Raw genomic sequence first — 16464 nt, forward strand, 5'->3', positions numbered from 1 at the left:
AGACATAACACATGAATAACACACTCACACAAGTTAAAGCCAAATGATATGATGACCCACAATATGATATATGTGGGTCATCATATATCATATTGAACGACACTTCTGGAACAGTACAGGTGAAGACATTAGTGAGGAATTAAGGTTTCATGCAACAGAGTAGGTAAGCTGAAAGCAGGTGTACTTCTGCCATATGTGTCATATTTTACACTTTTTTTTACCAATATATACCACATTTTTCCAGTTTTCAGGAGTTCTATTTTGGCAAAGCAGAATCATCCATGATATTAAATTAATATTTTAAATTTGTGTCTTAATGATTTTGCTTGGATTTGACGCACATTTATTTTAGTCTGATAGTTGCACAAGAACTACAAACATAGTATTCACAGCCAGATTTATGTTTGTACATGTCTGAATAACATTATAATATTTTGTCTGCAGTTCCATAAGAATTTAAATGAATTTATGACTTATTCAATGCTGGGAAATATTGCTTCACATGACATCAGTGTCATGTTGTTCTTCAGGTGTTGGCTGCTGGACACTTCCTAGCTAAACTACTAAGTGAATGAAATTTGAAATTACAGGAATATATACTTGCATGAATTCTGAGCACACTTCATCTTGCCATTGTGCTTCTGGATGTGTGTAAAAGACCTTATCTGTTCTGAGAAACTCTTTGCTTAATTGCAATCTAAGAGGAAGAAGTAATTATGGGCTTAAATCCGGGCTTTCTCAAGGCTGTTGTTGGGGATCCAAGCTTGGGGAAATACAGAGAAGAAGACAGAAACCAAATGGGCCACTTGCTCTGTTTGAAGTTCAAGATTTATTCAGATTAATTATTTATATTGTTACTTAGGATACAATTTTAAGAAAAAAATGCTTATATGTGCAATTACATGGTGGGGTCCTTCATGCCATCTTTTGGGGGGATGAAACAATGAATTGCATGTATCTCCAGACTTCAGTGAGACAAGGCTTTGAGATAAAATGTAATAACCGCCTCCCCAGAAGTATAAGAAGGTACAAGAAAATAAGGATTTTGTAAGTAAAAATGGGCTTCAAAGGGGCCATGGATGATGGGTAAGCTTTCACTGGAAGGAACAGGGTTCCAACTGGTGTGACCCAAAACCCAGGAAGGAGAAGCCACCATTCACGCAAAGCAGACAAGAGTCCAGTATGGCTAGAACTCAGGGCTGATGCTGGGGAGAGAGGGGAAGGGAGATTGTGGTGGCTAAGGCTATATTGTGGGTCCTATTCTGGAGTAGATTTCAATGTGGGACTTTCTCAGGAAACCATAAACAGAAAGGCAAAACTGTAATACAGCTCATGAGGATGTTACAGAAACATCAATCCAGAAAGCATCCTTACTGTGTGGCTTCTGCTATAGAAAATGGAAAATATGGGAAGACTTTACTTCAGAGACCTTATTAGCTTCCTCAACCTAATAACTTGCCATCAACAGTTATACACCCATCAGTCAATTAACAGTCGCTTGTAAATGGAAGAGATTTCTCACTCACAGGAGATCACTATTTTGATAAGCTTCTTCTGTGATGAGTCTGCAAGCATTCTCAAGCTCTGGTGGGGGGTACTCATTGAATCCTCCTATGGAGAGAGCAGAGTTAGAATTAGGTTTTTAAATCAGAAATTATGTTTTCTAAAGAAAAAGAATCCCAAAAGGAATCTTCTTGAAGCAATCACTGTCACTAAAATATTTCAGCCAAACTTGGCTGGGATGGAAACAGAAAATAGTAGTTGCTAGAAACAGCATTCAAAACTTGATTTTAGAGGGTTTTGCAGCCAAAGAATTACTAGGCCCATGGAAAACAAACCTCCTCAAATTGTTCATTTAAAGGTTAATTGTGATGCAGAAACACATGATTTCCACATGCTCAGGCTAATAGGATCTAAGGGAAATGTTATTCTGAACCCACCAAGCTTTTCACTCAGATTTATGTTAATGAATCAAACCTAGAAAGGGTAACGTTTTATTACATGCTGCTATTTCTGTGCTGCTGTACCCATTAACACCAATTTCCTAGGAGGAAAATAATCAAAGAAAAGGTTTTAGTTTACTAACCTAAATAGTATGCCCTCTTATTCCCTTCCCACTGTCATTCTGTAGTAAGAAGAATATCCTTATTTTTCTTCATTCAGGAGAATAGTTTTTAGTTAAAGAAGGCTTTTGGCCATAGAATGATCCACAATTCCATGAAAATAGCTCAGAGAATGCTTATGGTTTTATAACAGTTGTACTTCTCTAGTTCTAAGATGAGCATTTTTTTCCCCATTTCTCGGAAATGAGACAAAGTCTTCTAATCAGTTGCATCTGCCAGTTGTCGTTAGTGAAGCGGGAACTGTCATACGGGGGTGTCGCCCGTGCATGAGGAAGCAGTAAACATGCAGGCACCAAAAATCGTAGAATAAGGGTCAGTAGTTTAGGAACATTTCCAGGCAGTATTAGTGAACCAAGCGGTTATGGGCAGGCACTGACCTGGATGTATTTACCAACATTGTTCAGGTGGCGATTAAAAGCAAGCTAGCTCTAATCACTACAAAGCTTAACTTGAAAGCCCAGCAAGAACATCTCTGAATTATTTTATAGTCTTTCAAATGTGCTGTGTCGCCATCAATCCTGATGACATAAAGGACAATACTGCATTGAACAGGATAGATCTCAGTGAGTTGGAATCAAGAAATAGCTCCCAGGAGTCCATTTTTGAATGTGAAGAAGTGTTAGGAATGCCCCCACCAGTCAATTCCACACATATTCCCTGTTCACGCATGCACAAAGGGGACATCTGCCTGTCTGTCTAAAAGGACTCTTTCAATTACTCTAAAATACAAAACTCTAATAGGGAAGCTGGTATCAACATTTAATTGGAAGCACTTTTTCTTTCTTTTTACATAATATAATGGTATATCTTACAATTGATTAAAGGTGGAGCTTTCTCTGCAATGGAGAGTGAAAGCTCAAGATATTGTCACGATGGTGCTGTAGGAGATTCCTTAAATACCAGGGCAACTTTGGAATTTAAAGGGTGGTGGGATTGGTTCCAACAGAACCTACATCTAAACCTGGTAGAGTCCCATAAAGAATGGGTTCAGCCCTGATTCTGTAGGATGCCCTAGAGGCAGGGTTTCTCAGTTTCAGTGCTATTGACAATTTGGGCTGCAGCTTTTTTGTTTGTTTGTTTAGCAACATCGTTGGTCTCTACATATGAGATACTAGTATCCTCTTTCTTGGTTGTGACCCCCCCCCCCAAAAAAAAAACTCCAGACATTTCCAAAATTTGGGGGGACAAAATCATCCCCAGTCAAGAACCACTGCTCTAGAGATTTTCTCAAATCATTTGTGGGGAAGGTATTTTTATTCTTAATCCTTTGAAGACTGACACTTGTGGTTTCTATCTTGTTACATGAGAGTGAGTACACTGTTCATGCACTTGAATGCTGTGGTAATGTCAAATTGCTTTAAAAGTTTGTGGATGCTTATTCTCAATGTCTGTATTTCTCTCTTGCAGATCAGTTTGGGGATATTACCCAACCAATGGGTGACATTTTGTAGTGCATTGGCCTCGAGCCTTCCTACTCAGTGTCATTATTGGACCAGAAGCATTGACATCACTGGGGAGACTATTAGAAATGCAGACCCTCCACCCTATACATACTGAACCAGGACAAGATTCCGATATGATCTGTATGCTTATGCTCTTTGGGAACAGCATAGGACTGTGCCATCTTTAAACCTTCATACAGGTCTCTAGGGTATGCCACGGTTGAAAAAAATTAGGTGCAATGGGGCAAGCCTTTATGTAAATGCTCATCGAAGGACTGCTGAAACTTCTTTAGGTCAAACAGGTGTGGCTCCAGAGACCTCCTGTCACTCTGTACTGATAGTGCTGAGATTTTGTGTAATAGACATTCTATCATGAAAGAGGTCTCACCACATTATGCCCAAGGTAAAAACCAAGTAGAAGCAGGATGGGTCCCACCCCTGTCCCCGTCTCACCATCTAATTTGTATATTTGGCTTAGCTATAGATTCAAAGATGTGTTAGGCTATGAATTCTACTAACGAACACTAAATTTAACAAAACAAAGAAGAAAAACAAAATAATAACTTACGTCTGACTGAATAAACAAATGGCTTTAGAAACTTCGTAATATAATCCAGATCTGGTTTATGAATTCTCTCAAGATGTATCAGATGGTGATCAAGTGGGTAGCTGGCTAACTCCTCCATGTCCTCCTTGTATGCAGAGCCCAGGGAAATCACAAATATGACATAGCCTTGGCACTTGGCCCTCAGAGCCACCTTCTTTAAGAATTCCTTTCTCTCATGATATTCTCCAGCTGAGATAACAAAAATGACCTTGTGTTTTCTTAAGTTTGGTGTTTGTGGGAAGAGGTTCTCCACAGCCCACAGTAGGGTATGGCCAATGGTAGCTTCTCCTTTAAGCTGCTGGAGGGAAGACTGGATGTGTCTCTTCATTAGGACTCCACTGTTATAAGTTGTAAATCCAAACTCTGTTTTTACCACAGCCTTCTTTCTCCTAGAATTATCCCAAGGAGAATAGCTCAATAGGGCAATCCTATCACCAAAGTCTGAGATTCTAGGGTCTGAGGCAATGTTGAAGTTGTCAATCATGGAGCTCACCAAGGTTTTCACAGCATTAAACTCATTATTTGCTATAGTCGAAGGATTGTCTAAGAGGAAGGCTACATCCATGTATGAATTTTCAGGTAAAAAAATCTCTTTGATGCAAGCAATTGGAAAACATTTATCTGAAAACATAGAGAGACTCATGATTGGTTCAATGTCTGCACAACAAGACACTGTTGTTTAAGATCTTTTTCAAGTGATTCAGTGACTGATTACCAAGTATTAATAATCTGATTAGTACCTCTTTAATCCCACATTATTTAAGTTAATGAAGAATTTTCAATGTCCCAATATTTCTGTGGCCACCAGAAGGCAATTTCGGAAGGTTTTTTTTTTTTTTTTAAAGATTTTATTTATTTATTTGACAGAGAGATCACAAGTAGATGGAGAGGCAGAGAGAGAGAGAGGGAAGCAGGCTCCCTGCTGAGCAGAGAGCCCGATGCGGGACTCGATCCCAGGACCCTGAGATCATGACCCGAGCCGAAGGCAGCGGCTTAACCCACTGAGCCACGCAGGCGCCCCTCGGAAGTTTTTTTTTTGAAAGCAGATGTAGGTAGCATGTATGCTTGAAGTCTGCAAGTCATGCTTAAACTCATTTAGAAAATATTTTCAGTATTTTAGAGGTTTTTGATACACGCACTACCAAACTGTCCCCAAAGAAAAACCACAACAATTGGGATAGTATTCTAAACAAATTTTCACATTCTGGAAGCTCTAAATATTACAGAGATTGAAACCCTGATGTATGGTATTGGAAGACTGGGAAACTGAAAATAGAATCTATATTCAAAGCCAGAAATATCTGATAAAGTCAGACTTATAACTTACCCAGTAGGCATTTGTTTCTGCACAATAAATTCTCAAGAGTCTTACCGTAGCAAAGTGTACAATGTCGAAATTTTTCTAGTGACTCATTTGGAGAAACTGGGATCACCTGAAATGTTCCAGTGTCGTCAAACTGTAATGAAAAACAAGTATATGCTTATTTGATCATTTTCTTTTTTTTTTTTTTTAAGTTTTCAGTTATGGTTTATTTTCAAGATCCTAAGGTGCTTGCTTTTTGTATTCTGTTCAGTGTTGAGTTGTAAGCAGTGGGAGAGAGTCTGTTTTGTGAGCTTTTTCCATCTTAGCATGCACAGGTACTCCTAAGGTGATTTTAAAGGTGGAAAAAATATCATAAAAGTGGATAAACTCTTGATAGACTCTGGAAATGTTGGCTGTATTTTTTGAATCATTGATCAGGGTACAGGTTTTTTTTTTTTTTCTTCTGCCCATTTTTTTTTATTATTATTATTTTTTAATTTTTTTATTTTATGATCATTTTCTTTAACTATTATCAGGAAGCCATTGTGTGCTTACTTTAAGGATTAGTTTGAAAAACCCCTAACTAATTACCATTATCTTGCATTATAGCCTTTTCTATTCAGTACATCTCTCTCTTTCTCTCTCTCTCCCCTTCTCTCTGTCTCTCTTTCTCACATACACACACACCCACACACCATCCCCCTTTTATTCTAAACAACACAAAGAAGTATGTAAGGGAGGTATCAGCTTTTTTATTTTATGGCGAAAAAAATATCACACGATAACCATCAAATTTACCCACCAGGACAAGAATTAAAATCTCACACTTATTTCCAATTCTGAAATTTATCACTGAATCTTACATGCTGCTGCTGCTTCTTCTTCTTCTTCTTCTTCTTCTTCTTCTTCTTCTTCTTCTTCTTCTTCTTCTTCTTCAGTTATTTTTTAAGTACCCCATGTGGGGCTCAAACTCACAACTCCAGGATCAAGAGTCTCATTTACTACTGACTAAGCCAGCGAGGCGCCCCTATATACTTCTGATTATGTACCAGCCGATTATGTACCACACATCAGCTTCTGAAGTTGGATCCTGCAGAAATTTTACCTACATACAAGTTTCCTTTGGCCTCTTTAAACAGTGATCCCAACTATTTCCCTCCCAATAACATTATTTAGAAGAAAGCAGGTCTTTCACATGTCAAGTGGACTTCCTCAATCACAAATTCTCATTTAAAAGTTTATTTCCAAAGATAGTAGACAAAAAACATTGTCTAATCAAAATTCTTGGTAGTATATGGCCTGATTTCATCTGTTTTTTTTTTATTGCTTTTCTTGCTTTAATATTTACTGAAATGGGCAATATATGGCATTCATTCATTCTCTAATTCACTCATTCATTCGGTGAGTCAATAGCTATCTATTGGACATTTACTCTGTTTGAGGCACCAGGAAAGCAGATACTTTCGTTACAATGAAAGAAACCCATCATTCCCAGGTGGTGATGAGGTATCTTTCAATCACAAGAATACTCATGTTTTTTCCCCTTTCTCCTTGGGAAAGTAAAGGGTTAGAAAAGCCACACCCTGTTTTACTGCAAAGTGTTGAGTGAGCTTTCGAAAATGCTTATAATTATTCCAGTCTTATAATCAGAAAGTATTTACCACATTCCTTACTATTTCTTTTATGAACTTTGGATGCTTTGGGTATTATTTTGCATTTGACCTTGCTTGTCCCCCATGGAAAGACTAAAGCCTGCCTTGGTAAATCAAGGAAGTTTATTCATAGGAATAAACCATATGATCTTCATTCATTCATTCGTTCATTCATTCATCCAACAAATCCTTACTAAATGTCGATAATGTTATAGGTGGTATTCTAGGAACTGGGGACACAGAAACGAACAAAGCAGATAAAATCTCTACCTTACAGTCTAGTGCAGCAGGGACACATACCATAAAATAACAAATAAGTAAATAATCTAGTATGCTGGGAGATAATCATTTTTAATAGAGAAAACTTTGACTTCCTACAATCCTTTCTGTCAGTTTCTATTGTGACTCTCCCTGTGGCTCCTATTCCTAAAAACTACTTGGATGTGTCATGAACAGATTAGTTCTCTTTGTGTTAAAGAGTGCTTCTTTTTCTTTTTAAAGTAGAAATATAGGTATTTGTGTATATATCTAGACTTTTATAACCTCTTGGACAACACCATGGCTTCACCAGGAGCATGTAGTTCATGGACAATCTGAATATATTTAAGAACAGTAGAACAGTAGATGGAGAAATTCTTCAGTTTTGGGGGGAGAGGCAGAAACATAGATTCTCATAAGAATCTGTTGATCCAAACCTCTCTTGGGTTCATACATTCATTTTCATTAAATGTTTTACACAACATTAGGGTTCAGAGAGCCCCTAAACCTCATCTGTCATAAGTTAAGACCAGCTAGTCAATGAGTTACAGCAAACAGATGACAGATGTGAGAAACACCTGATCTGCAGGGGGCTGATAGAGCCCCAAATTCGTGGTCCCTTCTGTCAGACACACCTTAGTTGGAATTCTGATTTAACCATTTATTAGCTGCACAAAATTGGAGAAGTCCCTCAAACTCTCTGGATCTCAGTTTCTTTATTTTTAAATGGAGATAACAACAACATTCACTTCAGAGGACTGTGAGCATGTAGGTAAAGTTCTAGGGACAGCACCTGGTGCACAGCAGGAACTGAGCAAGTGTGGCCGCTATCATTTCTGACTACTGTTGTTATCAGACACTGGATTTCACGGACCCTGGCAACAATACAGCTACAGCTGGGGAAATTGCAGAAAAAGAGAGACCCTCTATCCCACCTCCAACCCTACTCCCTGCTATCCCCATCTTACCACGTGATACAGGCAGAAGTTGCCAAGGGAAGTTCTTACCTCAAAAGCCTCAAGGAAAGTCCTTTCATTAAAAGCAAAGACCGCTGGGCTGATATCTAGGGCACTGAACTCCATGGTGGCCGTGATGATGGACGACCGACTGGCCGCTTGCCCGTTGCTGAAAAACACAGCGACCTTCCTCACATTGGCTCCTGCATGTGTCCGCTTGAAAACGTTCCGGGCCACAAACCTCATTGCATTACCAATGTCTTGGGCTTCTGTGGGGGTTTGATATTTCAACTGGGAAATAAGCTGGAGGAGCTGCTTCTTGTTACGGTAGTCTGACCCACGGATGAGGTAGCTGGTGCCTGAGTCATAGGAAACTACAACAACTCTGGCTCCCACGGGGCAGTTACTTTCCCTGATGTTAAGGTCATTGATAATGGATGTGATGACTTCCCTCATTTCGTCAAATCTCTGTTCGGAGATGTCGTAGGACTGGTCCAGGGCAAATACCAGCTCTGTTGGGTACACTGGACACTCTTCTGCAAACATGAAAAGCAGAAGTATGAAGTCATTTTGCTGATCAGAGGCCCTTCCCGTGCCTTTCCCTCCAGGGCTGAGGCTGGTTCACACCATGGGCTAGGGAGATGAGGGGTTGCCTCCAGCTCCAGCACTAGAGGGAAGCACAAGTAACTCGTTGTTCCCATGAAGGTGTTACATGAGTCTAGAGCGTCCATATGTGGCGGTATGAATGCTCAGACTTCACAGCCCGCAATCAGCCTGCTATTTATAAAGAAATTGATGGGAGTGTCTGGGATCATAGAAGAGTTCTGAATCCTGATCATGGTGATGGTTACATGAATCTATGCATGTGCTGAAAGGGAAATCACACAAAAAATGAGTTTTACTGTAAGTAAATTTTTTAAAACATGAATAAAAGGAAACGATAGCTTTGAGGGTTTTGAAAGTTTACTGTCTTCAAAAATCTTCAGACATGGTCTACTAATGACTATAGTCAGTTGGGAGATTTTCATCCACTTAGGCAACAAATATTCACTCAGTAGCATGCTGGCTGACATACCAGGTGACATACACCAAGATACATGCAAAGATGACCGAAATTCAAGCCTGCCCTCAAGGACTCTTTCCTGGAGAGGATTGCCCCACGGAAAGGTACAGAGTGACTATTACTCTTGATGAGCATTTGGAGGACAAAGAGGCTGTTTCCCAAGAGAGGGGTCCTCAGGGCCCTCATGGAAGTCAGCTTTTAAATGAAAGCAAGGGTGGCTGGACCCCAGCAGGCTTGCAATGAGCTGTTCTAAAAATGGGGCTGTCTGCAATTTCCAACTCAATGCTAATATTCTTCTGATGATTGGACTTTGGGAATCTCATAGAGAATCTGCACTATGTATCAAACCTAACTGTTCAAAGTGCTATTAAATTCTCAACATAGGAAGAGAAAAAGCATTTATTTAAAAAACGAACAGCCTCATCTATATAGGCTGCTCTACTATCCTCAATCTGGCTAAGTCCCCAAGCACATTAGACTCTAAATAACCCACACACCAACCCACTGTTCTCAGCAATAGGATGGGAGAGGAAAGGTTGATCTAGAGATATCTTGAGTCAAGGAATTTTCAGTGAAGAAAAAAATATCAAAGCCAATAATGAACAATAAAATATGAAAAATTAAGTATTCTTCCCTTCTTAGCCCTAATACTAAAATTATTAAAGAAGTGATAGGCAAGCATCTTCAAGACTGACCTATTGTCACAGATTCTCCCAGAAAGCAGAACCAGTTTCTGTTTATTTTTATTGTCTTCTTTTCCTAGGGCCCAGCAGGGTATCTGATAAATTTAATTCAAATCCATGAAATTTTATTGGATACTTACATGTGTAAGTTTTTTGTTTTTTTGTTTATTTGTTTGTTTGTTTTTCAGAATTAAAGCTCATGATGCCAAATGTTGGGATAAGCTCAAACTTTTGGAATAAGTCCCTATGGGTCTACTTCAGAAGGCTTCTGGAAGTCCAGGCATTCTTCACCTTGACATAACTGCTTCAGCAACAATGGAGTCCAAGGGATCTACGGTGCCCTGGGATACCCACTGCAGTCCAGGCCCCAGGAAGATCATCCACGGCAAGGTCAGGTGTATAAGATGTGGGCACTTGGTGAGATGAAAGATGTGTGTGGGTCAGAGACAGGAAAGGAAATATCACCAGTCCAAGAAGCCAGTGTCCACAGGGTCAGCAACAGAGCAAAAGAATGTGGTCATTCAGAGCCCAGTCCCTGAGTTCCCCAGTAACGCAACCTCCCCCGTGAAGAGACTGAACTGTGAACTGAGACAAGACCTAGAAAGCACAATAGTGTGAAGGGGATCGGGGCTGGGTGTCACCATCTTACAATCAGGGAGAAACATGACATTGACAGGTATAGCCATAATCACAGGATAGAAGTGTCTGCATAGAAGGAAGAAGTCCTTTTTCCCATGCGGCTGAGAGTTTCTCTTAAATGGGTCTTGTCAGAATGCAGTTAATTACTTCAACAAGAAGCACAGTACAGTAAGAATACTCACCTTTCCAGCAAGCTATAAAAACAGAGAGAGAAGAATTGGTTATATTTTTGGCACAGACTAAATATAATCCCCTAGAACAAAATTTCAGCAAACCTTAATATTTTGTTTGACTCTACTTACAGATCAGGCTAATTCCTAAATTATAAGAAGCCAAGGTTGGAGACCTGAGAAACATGTACACAGAATTTTACTAATGGGGAACCTTCCTGACCTTTTCTCCTTGTGAGCCATGGCCAGCAGTTTTCAGCACAATCTCAGTTGAAATCTGAAACACTGATCACTTGTCTTCGAAGCAGAATAGATGAGGCTCTGATTAAAAGGCAAGATAGCTCAAATTCAATTTGTTTTGTTTCTCTTCCTATAGCCTTGAGTGTCATTCAGCAAGGCAAGGCTAAAATATGAGGGCTTATTTTCTTCCCAGATGAACCCCTTGGGAACCTCTCTTTTCCTGCAGAAATGTGGGGATTTCCCAATAACCTTGGTCTTTGTTTAAAAATACAGCTGCTGCGTTTGAGTGCTCTCTGTATCTAGGGAGAGTTGGGAAAGCCCCTAAGGATTTCTCCTGAGCAAAACAGCATCTGGTTTTTCTAAGTGATTTACTCTATGAGTTGGGGACCAATCTGGGGGAGATGTTGGTAAATCTTTAGAAAGAAATGGCCTGACAATTTCCTTGCTAATGTTTCTCAATTCTTAAAAAGCAAATGAGTCCCTTCGATATAATAAGATTTTATCAGCACTGGGAACAACCTAGCTTCCACCCTGCTGTCCCACAGCTCATGCTCTCTCATCTCACCCCTATTAACACCTTTGAACTGTCTTAATCCTGTGGCTGCTGAGGTGCTAACCACCAACAGACGGGACTCAGAACCCACAGCCTCCTCTGCATCTCAAGGCCTGCCATGGATCCCTTTTGCTCTGAGAACCTCCATTTGTTCACCAGCATCTTGCTGTGAGGCTAGAAACACGGGCTTTGGTCGGATGCACCTGTCCAGGTTTGAGTGTGACAAAGCTGCTTGACTTCGGGGAAACCACTTGATCTCTTTTCATGTGTTTATTTTTCCTAAAACTCTTCTTTACTTATGTCCCTAATTCTAATCATTTGGGTCCTCCTATTTTATTTGCAACTGGTGGACGGGCTGCTAAGGTGGGCCAGTCAGGGCTTTGATCATGCACCTGACTACCTACTTGGGTTATTATTCACATGTTGATGGTCTTTTGGGCTGACATTAGGAGACTAACTGTCTCAACCTGTGATAGTGACTGATGTTTTATGGTTAATTGTTTAGTTTCAGGATGTCTCGCAAAGGTCACTTCTTCAGAGCCTGCTAGACAGGTGCTACTGTGGTTCTGTCTAAGCTATAAAATAAGATACTGGGGTGGTTTTGTCTTAGTTGTCCCAGCAACCCGTTTTCTTATTGGGGACGCTGGCCCTGACCACCTAACTGTCCAATTAACTCCTAACACAACCACCAGCATTCTGCATTCCCCTTAACCCTCTATTTTGGGTGGGGTCCCAGTCACCATCTCAGGATCTGGGCGTGTTGCAGGACTGGGGTGTTACAGGACTGAGGAACAGATGTGGTAGACCAGGAGGCCCTGCAGGAGTCCAACCCCCAGGGCCTCCATGATGTCACCTATAAAGCTAGGCCCTCTGAATTAGCTCTAAAGACCTGTCACCCAAATGGCATCTTGGTTCTGCATTCTGGAGGTCCATGCTCCCCGGTCAGCAATGTTTGGTTACAGAACCCACACTCCCCTGGCCCCCTCATTTCCTGGCTAACTTCTTTCATTCAGTGTTGGAAAACTGTCTTCAAATCTCTAACCCTTCAAAGCCTGGTATTTACCTCCCGCACTGCTTCCTTCTCCTTTGTTCTTCCTTGGGAAGGTATCTGTTGATTTCCTGAGAAGAACTCCCCTGCCCTACAATGGCTCTCCCTCTGTCCTCCTCCTGGAGCCCCAGGCCCTGGTTCTCACTTCCTCTGGGTACTGGACAGCCTTTCTACTTCTCAAGGAACATCTTCCACCAGGGTCCCCTTCATTTGAATCTTCTCTCCCTTGGCCTTTTCCTGCTTCTTTTCAAACTATGACATTTGCGGAACTTCCCCATCTCTGCAATGCCATTTGCTGTCCTTTGGCCCCACTCTTTCTGCTAAGATGTCTTCCTGGATTCATCCTTTGGGTTTTTGTTTCTTTCTCTGTAGTTTCACATCCTTAGGACCTCACCCATCCCTGTGGCCTCAAGGACCACAAGTGTGTGAGTGACTTCAACACCGCAGTCTCCTTACTTGATCCCTACCTTTATGACAGTCTGTTTATTTAGTTGCCTGGAGATCACTTCATTTAGGGCTCACACAACATCCCCCCTACCTCTAAAATGTTTAAAGTCATCCTATTTTCCCACTAAGCAAGTTTCCCTTCACAGTTCCTCCTGCCTTCTCATCCACAGTGATACTAAGCCTCTCCCGCTCTGGCCTTGTACTTATTTCAAACTTGTTTTTCTTTTTATTCTTTCCTCACCCCATACTTGCAATGACTACATCTTTATCCAGTTCCTGCAGTAAAGTCTCTCCAATTCTCCCATCTTAAATTCTTCTGACAGTGATCATATAAGCATCATTGTAAGTCAACATGGAAGCAAGAAAAAAGATCACTTGAAATTCTACCACTCTAACAAAGTAAGTGGCTACATTTTTCTACTTTTGCTTTGACAGCTTGTTTCTGTATAAATATTTACCTATACATAAAAATAATGAGGATCCAATTTAATTTTCTGCTTTTTAATGACAATATTATTCATATTCTGATAGAGTCTTCAAAAAAACCAGTATCTGCTTAGTATTTGATCAGAAGATGATGTACCATAACCCAATTATTTTCTAAGTTCAAATAGTCTAAAGGTATATTCATTTTGCTCTAATGAATAGTATTTCGACAAGCATATTTGCCTATAATTTTTTTTCTTTTATTTCCTTAGGATAAATTGTTAGAAATGAGATCACTGGTCTTTTTCTACCTCATTTCCCCTTCTTCCTAACCAAAGACAATATATTTGTTGACTCCTGCTTTATTCCTCTGCTCAAAATATTCTCTTGCCGCTCCCCATTACTTCCCCATAACTGGATTCAAGTACCCCATCCAAAGAGACTTCATTACTAAGTAACTAACTGACTAAACACAAATCTCCATGTTCATCCCTTGAACACCAGGCCCTTGAAGATCTTTGTACAACATCATGTGAGCTAATTCACATACCATTTGAGTTGGATTTGTTTCTCACAAGCACATTTTCTCTCCTATATGAATCACACTTCTTAAGTCTTTTACTTATACCCCTTCCCGTCACACCTTTGATGTGAGCTCTTCCTACAGCAAGTACTCAGGACAAAGCTGTTGTAGAGGACACATGCCACCAGTGTATTCAGCTTACTGATTCTGCATACCCACACCACATTCATCCTAAGTGCCCTCACCAATCCATAGACCCCCTTGTCCCATTACACAAAGATACTCACGACTATGGTCCCTCAAGAACTGGATCAGATCACATTGCTGTAAATAAAAAAAGAGAAAGAGAACAGAAACATGAGCACAGGGACCTATGAGTGGCCATATTTATTGGTCAGTGGACTGGTTAGGTTTTCACTTGTGAATAAGGAGATACATACGGAATATACAGGCTTCCCTGCCATGCCTTTCATGCCCTAGGAAAATAAAACAGAGCAAGTTATTGGGATGTGAACTGGAGTCTTTAGTGACAAAGCAAGAGTAAAGAAAAAATACCTCATTCTTAAAAATGCAGCTGGCAGAGAATGGTTAAAGTATTCCAGAACTGGTAGATTACAGTGCTATTTCTCCACTTAAATCAATGGTGTAAATGTCTTTGTTTCAGTGTTGGATCAGTTAAGCTAATGTCTGCCCAGAGTGAACTGAATTACTTTTCAAGGTGAGAAGTAAAGAAATAAAAGTATTTCTTAAAGATGTTTGAACTAAGGATATAACACTTAGAAGGTACTTCTCATGAGAAAACTTGAAATGTAAACCGCAGGCTTCCCAAAGCATGCCACAGGGAGAGGAATTTGTTGAGAATTCAGAGGTACAGATGTATTGTGAATCAAGGAATTTAAAATGCAAGGTGGTAACATACAACCTCTACATCTGTGAAAGAACCAGAAATAATTAAGTAGCAAAATGGGCATTATACAAAAGAAGAGCTTTACACAAAGAGTAAGTTCATAAATGCTAAGAGGTCATAAACAAAGGAGTACATATAATTGGCTGAAATGAATCAAGGAAGCTTCCTAAAAAATAAATAAGTAAATAAATAAACAAATAAATAAAGGCAATACTTTCTTCACAGCTTGAACTTTTCTCCCCTTATTACTTCCTTTTCTCAGGATCAGGCTCCTTCTTCGCAGCAGTTCTTAACATGTTCAACGCACACAGATCTCTTGGAGAACTGGTGAATGCTAGTATGCTGGCTCCAGAAAATGCTACTACAGGCTCACATTTGTACAATTTCACTGGCCTCAGAAGCTCACAGGGATATCTGTGTAAGACCCCTGTTCTAAATGACAACTGGGTCATCCGTCTGTCTATCCAACCACCCATCCATCCATTCAATAAACAGTTAAATGTCTGTTGAATGCTGAGGTGGCCCATTGTGTGGTGCTGGTGTTATCCAGAAATGTTGTGACATCCATAATTGTACCCTCTGGAGCACAGATTCTTCCTGCTAGACTCAGGAAATTACATATCTGAAAGAGGCAGAGTCTCATCCTTCCTTTCATAGGTTATGGCGGAAGACAGAAAAGAATGCATTGATTTAAAACAGAGAGAAGAAAAGTTTTTGGCTAATAAATAGAGAAGGCAGCCCACATCTTACAGAGGATCAGAGCTCCAGAGCATCTGTCCTAAAGGACCAAGTTAGAAAAGAACTTCAAGTTCTTAAGCAAAGGCTGAGGATTGAGAGCCCAAGACAAAGAAGCTGATCTGATTCGAGCAGACCAGCAGACCCAAGATGGAGAAGTCACATTCTGGTAGAGCAGCAAGCCTGGGACAGTGAAACCAGGCTCTAGTGGACCAGCAGGGCCAAGCACAAGGCTGGGAAGATGCAGGACCCCCACATGAGATCTCCAGAATCTGAAAAGGAAATCAATTCAGACCAGATCAGCATGGCTCAGAGATTAAGTCTCACCCAGGGGACTACATATTCACCAGCTCCTTAACATGAAAGAAAAAAAAAAGATGTATTAGAGAACCCTTAATAGCGTGTTGACTCTCATCCTATTGTTGTCCACAAAACATCCGTGCTTTTGTTTTCTCTCTAAGGTCCCAAGTTGAAGAACTCCAGGTAGTCACAAAACACTCAGGGTGCACAGAACAAGATGGACTGTCTCTCTACTCTGTACACAATGCTTCCTATACCTCTACACAAACCCAGGTGCTGGCAACTTTTAGCTCTTACCTAACTTTGCTCATCAGGGGATAGAGACGTGTAAATAAATCATTATGATAACAGCAGAGGCACTGAAATAGAGATATGGATGTTTCATCACT

The 16464-nt window shown here is 40.3% G+C and overlaps 1 protein-coding gene across 5 annotated transcripts in view; it reads right to left on the reverse strand.

Annotated features, from left to right (window-relative positions):
* Positions 1–16464, reverse strand: part of COL6A5 (collagen type VI alpha 5 chain) — a 96549-nt gene that overhangs the window by 24890 nt on the left and 55195 nt on the right. For all 5 annotated transcript variants that reach the window (XM_047737198.1, XM_047737187.1, XM_047737177.1 and 2 more), the window contains exons 29-35: positions 14574–14609; positions 14421–14457; positions 10909–10920; positions 8393–8877; positions 5545–5629; positions 4134–4793; positions 1527–1611 (exon numbers count right to left, since the gene is read on the reverse strand). In XM_047737198.1, coding sequence (XP_047593154.1) covers positions 1527–1611; positions 4134–4793; positions 5545–5629; positions 8393–8877; positions 10909–10920; positions 14421–14457; positions 14574–14609 — 1400 coding nt within the window. The remainder of the gene's footprint in view (positions 1–1526; positions 1612–4133; positions 4794–5544; positions 5630–8392; positions 8878–10908; positions 10921–14420; positions 14458–14573; positions 14610–16464) is intronic.

Source organism: Lutra lutra, chromosome 1, assembly GCF_902655055.1.
Source record: "Lutra lutra chromosome 1, mLutLut1.2, whole genome shotgun sequence".
In the NCBI taxonomy this organism is placed as follows: domain Eukaryota; kingdom Metazoa; phylum Chordata; class Mammalia; order Carnivora; family Mustelidae; genus Lutra; species Lutra lutra.